General features: G+C 41.5%; 1 protein-coding gene across 1 annotated transcript in view; it reads left to right on the top strand.

The window, feature by feature from the left end:
• The first annotated feature begins 3,261 nt into the window (after nucleotides 1-3,261).
• The window catches only part of LOC114628550 (TRPM8 channel-associated factor 3), a 10,405-nt gene continuing 3,684 nt past the window's right edge, over nucleotides 3,262-9,982 (top strand). The window contains exons 1-5 of the mRNA XM_028776436.1: nucleotides 3,262-3,980; nucleotides 6,539-7,503; nucleotides 7,781-7,878; nucleotides 8,759-8,972; nucleotides 9,270-9,509. Coding sequence (XP_028632269.1) covers nucleotides 3,358-3,980; nucleotides 6,539-7,503; nucleotides 7,781-7,878; nucleotides 8,759-8,972; nucleotides 9,270-9,509 — 2,140 coding nt within the window. The 5' untranslated portion in view covers nucleotides 3,262-3,357. The remainder of the gene's footprint in view (nucleotides 3,981-6,538; nucleotides 7,504-7,780; nucleotides 7,879-8,758; nucleotides 8,973-9,269; nucleotides 9,510-9,982) is intronic.

The raw sequence follows: 9,982 nt of genomic DNA, 5'->3' as shown, positions 1-9,982 counted from the left end.
AAGAGGGGGGGGGAGATAAAGATGCTGGTTGTTATACAGAGAGACAGAGAGAGAGAGAGAGAGAGAGCCCATATGGAAGTCAGAGGATAGCTCTTAACAGTCAGTTCTCTACTTCCACCATGTAGATTCTGGATATCACACTCAGGTTACCAGGCTTAATGGCAAGCATCTTAATTCACTGAGCCCTCTTACCCACCCTGTTAAATGATTTTGAATAGGGATGTGTACCATGTCCTTAACACAAGTCTCCACCCATGCTCTTTCATCCGAGATGCCTTCTCCTCATCCCTCACACTGATGCAGAAGCCAGCAGCTTTTGTAGAACATCTACTCTATGCATGTCCTCCCATCTCCTAATTATTAAATGGGTGACTGTGTGTTTCTCTCTCCCAGTTCTGGACTGGTTCTACCACACCTAGAATTTATGATAAGATCTCCTAAGATGTAAGGAACCAAACACCCTTCCACCTTCAAGCAAAGACAGTAGATGAGTCTTTAAACCTTTCTCTAATACTTAGACTTCCTTCTGAAATGATGCAGAGTGTGTGCAGTATTCCTCCTAGAATTCATTGATTGACACTACCCATTTCTTTGTTCAAGTAAAGGTTTCTTTGCATGTGTCTCTGGCTACCTCAACAACAATCCAAAGAACTCAAGTGCTTGGCAGAATATTGGCAAATCTACAGCTATGGGAAGAGCACATGGGGGTAGTGTACTTACACCTGTTCTTTCTGAAACTTGCATGGGGTAAGCAGGCCTTTGGAACAACTGAAAACCAGTCATCACCAATAGCTGACAGGTCGAGCTAGTGCTGAAACTAATGTGTCTTGCCTGGCCTTCCTGCTTCTCAAAATTAACAAAGCTCTCTCCCTTCACTCACTTGGTTGGGAAGCTTCTCAGTGCTATACTGATGTAGAAGAAACTCAAAGAAATAAAATTGATGTTAAAAGCAGTGGTTTTCAACCTTCCTAAATCTGTGACCCTTTAAAACAGTTCCTCATGTTGTGGTGACTGCCAGCCATAAAATTATTTTTGATGCTGCCACCTTATAACTGTAATTTTGTGAGTTATGAATTATAATGTAAATTTTTTAGAGAGAGGGGTTTGACAAAGGGGTCACAACCTACAGGTTGAGAACCACTATAATAAAGGATTTCCTAATAAATTTGCTGGACACATTAGGTCACACAAGTGGAATTTAACTTAAGGAGCACTGCCTCCAAACACCCCAAAGCATGTTAACCAGTCCTGTGAGAGATAAGCCGAATTTAGGGTGCTTGAATTTACACATTTATTCATCTACTATTAGGCTCCATTCCCATAACAAAGAAGATTGCCCTGACTTATAACCAGCCATTATGCCCATCCTCAATGTCATACCTGTAAGGGCAGCTCAAGGAAGGCAGCACTGGGTCACAATCATCATTAAGTCCTAGTCATTAAGTCCACTGGGTTCTTATCAGGGAAAATATAATTCTACCAGATGGACAAGATGACCATAAGAAATAATTTTGGCAACAGCTTTGCTGTGTAAATCTCCTAACTATCTAAGCAGCCAGACTTGTAGTCTCCTGTCTCTGTTTAAATTGTTCAGAGTGTGACCTGGGGCCAGGACAAAGGAGATTTAAAGATGACAATGTTTAGGGAATACATACGCCTAGGTGTATATAAGTTAAAACCTTTTGCTCACCCCTAATTCTTATTTGAACATCAGCCCCAGCCAGCTAGGCACTTTAGCAAAGAGCTTTTTCTTCATATCTGAGTGTGCAGAGTGATCTCTCGCTGGGAAGGCAGTGCCTATTCACAATCAGACTTCGAAATGAATCAAAGCCATGTTCTGAGTCTAAAGATCCTGTACCCTGAGCCTTCTAAGACAAGTCTCTGTTGTTAGAAATTTTATTTTCTGGCTTCTGTTAGTAAATCAGTATTGTAAAAGAAGGAAAAAAAAGGTGGGTGGAGAAAATGGCATTTTACAGGAAATGGACTCTTATAGACTGAAAGTCACAAGTCAAATTCTCGTTTTTTAAATAGAGTCTTTATTGAGAATAGAGTGGAATATAATGAGAGGATGACTTTCATTTCTGGGCTGAAATCAGGGTTCCTATTTTCCCAGGAGAGAGATGCCATCTCTAGTTACATGTCTTTTGGGCTAACAAGTACCCTGACAAAAAGTAACATAGAGGAGGAAGGCTTTATTTGAGTTCACAATTCCAGGTTCCAGTAGTCCATCATGTCAGGGATATCACAAAGGTGGGGCTTGAGGATGTCATATCACATCTGCAATCATGAACTCAGGGAGAGGCATGTATCATACCTACTACTGGCTTGCTGTGGAACTAGCTAGATTTCTCTACTCTTACATAGACCAGGACCCAACATATGAAATGGTGCTTCTCAAAGTCAAATTGGGTCTTTCCACTTCAGTTAACAATCAAGACAACCACTCCCGAGACACGTTCACAGGCTAACTTGATCCGTGTAATTCCTGGTTGAGATTCTTTTCCCAGGTGGACCTAGGTTGTGTCAACTGGACAGTAAAAACTAACTAGCACAGACAGTTTCTTACCAAAGGTGGAGTTCGTGTGATCACTGATTACAATTGGCGCCTGAAATCTGAAGATCCTGAAACAGGCTAGAGGCACCAGTAGTGGAAAGAGATGCAATTGATATTTTGCAAAGTTTGATGATGGGGTGTTTGAAGCTGAGATGGGACGAGGGCAAATGTAATTCAAAAACTGTGCTGCTCCCCATCATTTTGAGCAACTGGGGAGAACGATGAACACGCAGGAGTCAGCTTTTGACAGATGCCTATGCCAGTCTCTAAACAAATGAACCTTTACATCAAACCTCTCGTGGTTGATAGTATCTTCTTTACACAGAAAGAAATAAGTTCAAATGTTTGCTCCTTTGAGAAGGTAAAGATGAGCTCGGTTCCTCACAAATAGCAGTTGGAACTGATATGCTTATGAAAACAAAGGATTTATGTGCACTGGAGAAGTCTGGGCTGGGGTCAGTCATGGGGATCATTACAGCTCTTATACATGAAGAGTAGCTGTAACTACAGTGTCTGGTGGGCAGCATGGGGCCAGAAGAGAGGAGAACTAAGACAATGGAAGAAAGCCATAGTGAGCATCTGGCCGGAAGTAAGGAAAGAGATAGCAAGAAATAACTGAGTAGTGAAAATGCATCCTGAGGATGAAGCTCCCCAGAGGAATCAAAAATCCTAACTTCTCAAGATTGAATACAGACTTCATTGTGTTAGACTGTGAAAATAATTCTTGCTTTCATTTATTTAGCATCAGTTCATTCATTCACCATCCTGAGTCTCTGCTTCCTCTGCAGCAGCTGGGCAGAACCATGGCAACAACTCCTGATGCTGCTTTTGAGGTCCTCATGAATGGAGTGACCAGCTGGAATCTTCCCAAAGAACCAATTCCTAGTGAACTTCTCCTTACTGGGGAGGCTGCCTTCCCAGTGATGGTGAATGACAAGGGCCAGGTGCTTATTGCTGCCTCTTTCTATGGCCAAGGCCGCCTGGTGGTCGTATCCCATGAGGGCTACCTTCTGCATGCTGGCTTGGTTCCATTTCTTCTCAATGCAGTGAGCTGGCTCTGCCCCTGCCCAGGGGCTCCCATTGCAGTACATTCTTCCTTAGCAGCATTAGTTAACATCCTAGGTGACTCTGGGATAAGTGCATTGGTTCAACCTGAACCTAGAGAGGCTCTGGGAGTTTATTGCATTGATGCCTACAACGACACCTTGACTGAGAAGCTGATCCAGTTCCTGAAGAATGGAGGAGGCTTGCTAATTGGAGGCCAGGCTTTGAGTTGGGCTGTTCACCATGGCCATGATAAAGTGCTGTCCATTTTTCCTGGAAACCAAGTGACAAGTGTGGCTGGAGTGTATTTCACAGATGTCCGTGGGAATAGAGACTGGTTCAAGGTTTCTAAGGAGATACCCAATCTCACACTCTATGTCCAGTAAGTGATGCTTTTCTCATGAGAATCTTGTTCTTGTTAAATAGCAGCCCAATTACCCTATTTCAAAAGGAGATTTCAGCCTAACAGTGGATCAATTGGCTATCACAAAGTGAAATAATTATATCTACTGATGCAATTATCACCTATGGTAGTTTTCTTATTTAATGAAGAAAATCAAAGGTCCTAACTTCTTAAGATTGAATACAGACTTCATTGTGTAAGACTGTGAAAATACTTCTTGCTTTATACATGAAGAGACACTATGACCACAGAAACTCTTATAAAAGAAAACATTTAATTGAGAGCTAGTTAACACAGTCAGAGGTTTAATCCATTAATGTCACTATGGATATGATAGCACACAGGCAGATATGGTGCTAGAGAACAAACTGAGAGTTCTACATTTAGATTGATGGGCAGCAGGAAGAGAAAAACTCTTGGTCTGGCTTGAGCTTCTGAAGCCTCAAAGCCCACCCCAGTGACACACTTTCTCCAACAAGGAGTGCCATTTTCTAATGTCATTCCATACTTGAAACTATGTGGGACATATTTATACAAACTGTCATAGTAGTTAAGCAACAATGTCTTCTGTTCTTTAGTATAGACTGGTCATTAACTACCTTGAGGTCAGGGTATTTTGTTGTATTTACAATTGAATAGCCTCATCGTAAGTAATTACAGAGGAGTGGTTACAACTCAAAAGGTAAGTTATGAAAAGGTCTAAAATATATAAAATATAAATTGTGTGTGTGTGTGTGTGTGTGTGTGTGTGTGTGTGTGTGTTTTACATCTGGGGAGATGATTCAAAAAGAAAAAGTATTTGCCAAGCAAGTTTGAGGACCACAATTAAATCCCGAGCAACCACATAAATGCTAGGTTGGCATGGAGGCCATTCAATAATCCCAGTATGTAGGAGGTAGAGATAAGGGATCCCTAGAGGAAGCTTTCCATTGGGCTACATGAACAGGTAAGTTGTGGGTTCAACTTTGAGATCCAGCCTTAATAGATAAGATGGAGAGTAATCAAGGAAGACTTCTAAACATCAGCCTCAGTCCACCACGTATGTGCATGTACACTCTTAAATCTGTCTACACACAGATGTGAGGACACACACACTAGTAAACAGGCATATATACACATACCCCCTCACACAGAGAGATTTTAAAAAAGGAATTGTGTCTATTTTGCTTACCATTGTATTATTCAAACATCATGCAGGACCTGGCATTGTAAGTAGGGACTAAACATGAATGGATGGATGGATGGATGGATGGATGGATGGATGGATGGATGGATGAATGAATCAGCCAGTCTGACAATCAAATACAATGTCAACCTATTCCAGGAATAGCAAGGAAAATGTAACATGAATAAACTGTGTAACTTTACATTCAGAAACCTCTCTCCTTGAGCACAGTAGAACCATCAGGAGAAGGTAATATCTGAGTGGCAAAGTCTGGTGAGATAGCTAGCACCAGCCCTGCAGCATCTTCTTCCATAATAGACCAGAATTAAGCTACTATTGCATTAGTAGCTTAATTCTTCATAAAGATTAGATAAAAATTGGGAAAATAGTGGGTTTTCCTTAACTGGAAGATTGGAATCAACTGCTCAATGCTTTTGACTCCAAAAAGATTCCATTAGGAGTAACTACAGTGTTGGGTGGTGGTAGCCCAATCCCAGCATTTGAAAGCCAAGGCAGACAGATCTCTGAGCCCAGCCTGGTCTGCAGAGTAGGTTTTAAAGCAGAAAGAGATACATAGAGAAACTCTGTATTGAAAAATGAAATCCAAACCTAACAAAAAGAAGTAACTACCACATGATGGAGGACGGCAGAGATGTAAGTTACTATCAATATCTGTTGTTAAAGTTTTCACATGAGTATCATATCACAGGCAAATTTTCGCACCTAGTCTAAGAAGGTGAATTCTAGATTCAAAAATATTTGTTTATGAGATGTTTATTGAAATTGAAAATTACCATTTTAAATTGCCATTATACTCATGACAAAATATAGCTTATACTATTACTAGTATTGAATGTTATGAATTTTTGCTTGATGTTATTGTCACTATTCATTTGTGTTTCTGATTACTGAAATATTTATAGCTATTCTCACTTCTTTCTTGAAGTGCTTGCTCCTCATTTTTTCCTACTTTCATCTTTTCCTTTGACTATTACGTGTTCTTCCTGTATTATAAATACTACTTCTTTGACTTTTTTACATGTTGTAAATATTTCCTCCCACCTTTTGCTCAATATTTTAGTTTTGTCTGTTTGGTTTTGGTTTTGCAGTCTTTTGTTTTGGAAATTATTCATATGCACACACACCTGCTGTGATCAACTTTATCAATTTTCTTCCCTTTCTTCCCTTCCCTTTCCTCCCAGTTAACAATGATTTGAAGGTGCATCATGGTGAGGTAAAAGTATCACTCTCCTCAGTTCCCTCCTTAAGGTTTTAGACCAAAAGAGCTGAGATCCAGGGAGGTCTCTGCTGACCTATCAATACTATACTCACTTCTTTTGCTGACACTGATGTGAGAACTGTCTCTTTCCAGATGCGAGGATGAGCTCAAGTATGACCAGCAGCAGCTCCTGAAAGGGATGTCCGAGATGGACATTGATACAGGAACAGTCCCCTCCCAGCTGCTTGTGCATGGACAGCGGGCTTTTCCCTTGGGAGTAGACAATTCATTCAACTGCTTTCTTGCAGCTGCCCGCTATGGCCGTGGTCGGGTGGTAGTGGGGGGACATGAGAGTTTGATACTTAATCAAACTATGCTGCCATTTGTGATCAATGCTTTACACTGGCTGATGGGGAATCAGACAGGCAGAATTGGGTTAGCTTCAGAAATGAAAGCACTGAAGTCTATGTTACCAAACAGCAATTTCCAGTGGAGTGAAACAGGACTTCTAACCAATGACTTGAGCGTCTTTTGCTGCCGCTCATTCGCTAATATAGATTCCGAGAAGGTAGAGGAATTTGTTGCAGAAGGTGGAGGCTTGCTAATTGGTGCAGAGGCCTGGGTGTGGGGCCACAGGAACCCAGACTCTAACTGTATGACTCAATACCCAAATAACATCATTCTTAAACGCTTTGGCCTTGGCATCATTAGCCAGGTGGTCCACAGAGGCTCTTTCCCAGTCCCCAACCCGGAGGTGATAAACTATCACATCCGCAGAGCCCTGTCCCAATTTGACTCCGGGATCTACAGCCAGGGGAGTAGCTTACAAGAGAGCTGGCTGAATAAGCTCTCACAGGATTGTTTCTACATGTTTCAAATGACGCATCAGAGGATTTCCATCTACGACTCGGTGAAGAAACACGCCCTGAAAATGATCCAAAGCAAGGGCTTCCCAAGTGTGACTGAAGAACATCCGATCACAAAGGGCAGCCCTCAGGCTTTTCTGCTATCCCTGGCTTATGAATTATTCAAATCTGGGGTTGACAGCTCGCAGCTACTTCCCCCTCCCACGTTACTACCTCCTACGGAATCTCCAGTGACCGTTAAAATAAGCACAGGTAAGAAATGAAGAGCGGGCCCTGGGCATGCAGGACTAGAGAAAGAGACCTGGCTAGCTTCACTATCATTTCAGGGGCTTTTCCCCCCAAATCCGTCTTCTTTCTTCTCCATAATCTTTTGTGAAGGTAAGTCTAGGAACACAGGCAGCTGGGGTGGTTGGAGGATGGTCCAGGAGATCCTGTAGCTCTGGGATTGGGGGAAGGAACTTGGGGGAATTCTGGAAAAAGGTGGAGTCATGGTTGGAAAAACTACAACCTTTCTTATGACTCTCATCAGACAATGACAACTCCTGGGTGAGCACTGGACTCTACTTACCTGAAGGGCAGGTTGCACAAGTAACACTTCCCAATGAAGCCACTCATGCCAAGCTGAAGGTAAAGCATTTGTATCCCATTGGACTTTTGACACATCCATAGCAGCTTTCCATCCTCTTCTGGTCACTTGCTGTTTTTCTTATTTGAAACATTTTTCTATGTAGCTCTGGCTGTCATGAAACTTGCTATGTAGATCCTTCTGCCTCACTTCAGGAATATTTTAGATTTTCCCAACAGCCTCACCAGGCATAGGTCAGAAACACTGATTTTTATAGACAGAAACAGTAGTCACTAAAAAGCTAAATTGTGGCAAATAATAGATGCTTAAGAAACGTACTGCCTTTATGGCCTCTCTATCTTGTACATACTCTCAAAGCTTCTCTCACTGTTCTACTTTCCTGGGGTATATGAAATACTATATAAATATTTTCCAAGCTTCAGCTCCAGAAACCATTTTCATAGTCCTCTCTTCTTGAGACCCAAGGAAAATTGCATAGACATAGGCCGTGTGTTTTCTGAATCAATAAATATTTACCTTAGAACTTTTTTTACTTTTTTTTTTACTGTTTTTTTTAAGCCCCAATTACTTATGAACAGATAAGGGAGCCCTAGCGAAAATGGATAAATGGTACTAATATTTTACTTATGCATGAGATGAGACACTTTTCTGAGGATATCTTCTTTACATCTCTACCAGACCTCTTACATACATACATACATACATACATACATACATACATACATACACAAACACACACAAATAAATCCTATAGCTTCTGTCTCATTAATTTGGGAACTAGCCAGGATAGTGAAAAGATTGTCACTTTCAGTAATGCGTTTTTACTTCCCCAACTTTGACTCCATTTAATTATATATGAGGGGATTTAGTTATATAAGAGGGTTCTGTCATTCTCATGAAGACTTATGTTCACTATGACAGATCCTCATTGGCTGCCACACGGACAACATAAGCCAAGCAAAAACTTACATCCGTCCCCCTGTGATGACCTATGTGTACCACTTAACTTCATCCCAGACGTCCATCTCCTGGCTCTATGGGGGCCTTCTCTACATCATGGTGCCCGACAAATACAATCAGGATAATGTCTCTGTCACCATCAGTGGGGCTGTGTCTGCTCCATACTTCAGGCTGGGTGAGTAGGAGACCTAGTTTCATAATGAGACACAAAGCTGGGGGTATCTAGAGGGAGAGAAGGGATCTGGATTGAGAGAAAACAATGGAATGATTGGGGGGAAAGGTGAGTCTCAAGATGGAATATGGACTAAGAAATGTGAATACTCTCCTCTTCTGAGAAGTCTGAAAGGAGACCGGGAAAGACGAAGGAGATTTATTACCAAGCTATCTCTCCATGTGGTCTATAGTTGAAGGTCTACAATAGAAATCTAGAAAACAAATGGTATGGGCCAAGCTATGTAACCTTTATTTCCAGGTAAGACGACCCAGGAGGAATGGAAAAATCTTATCAAACACAGCACAGCTCCATGGGGAGAACTAGCCACAGACAATATCATCCTGACAATTCCAACAATAAACCTCAAAGTCCTTCAGGACCCCTACCCACTGCTCCAACTCTGGGACAAGATGGTACAGGCTGTAGCCAAGCTGGCAGCCCGGCCCTTCCCTTTTCAAAGAGCTGAGAGGGTTGTACTTGACAAGCAGATTTCATTTGGTAGGTACTTCATGGGAATGCTCTGAGAGTTGACTTTGACTTGAACTGACATAATGTATGGAGATTGGCTGGGGAAGAGGGCATAGTCCACATCACTTAAATCTCAAATATACGAAGAGTTATAGGATAGTAATACTGAAAAAGCAAAATCTGTAAAATTTTTACACATGTCATTAAGGAAGATAATTAAAAGTGATGACCTTCTCTCTGTCCTGGCTAGTTTCCAAATAAATGAGACAGAAACTATAGGATTTATTTGATAAGCTTTACTGCACAATAACTGGGCAGTTATTAATCTATTCTAATCCTCGAAGACAATCTGGTTACCTCCCAGCCAAATCCTGGAGATACTTACTTGCATTTTAGTATTGGTTTGTCTCTCTCTAACCCAGGTGTTTTTTGAACCCTCTCCTCATGGTGAATTAATCTCTCTCTCTCTCTCTCTCTCTCTCTCTCTCTCTCTCTCTCTCTCT

The sequence above is a fragment of the Grammomys surdaster genome, unplaced genomic scaffold (assembly GCF_004785775.1).
Source record: "Grammomys surdaster isolate TR1022 unplaced genomic scaffold, NIH_TR_1.0 269, whole genome shotgun sequence".
Lineage (NCBI taxonomy): Eukaryota > Metazoa > Chordata > Mammalia > Rodentia > Muridae > Grammomys > Grammomys surdaster.
Note: the sequence above shows the minus strand (reverse complement) of the source record. Positions and strands in the feature narration are given on the sequence as shown.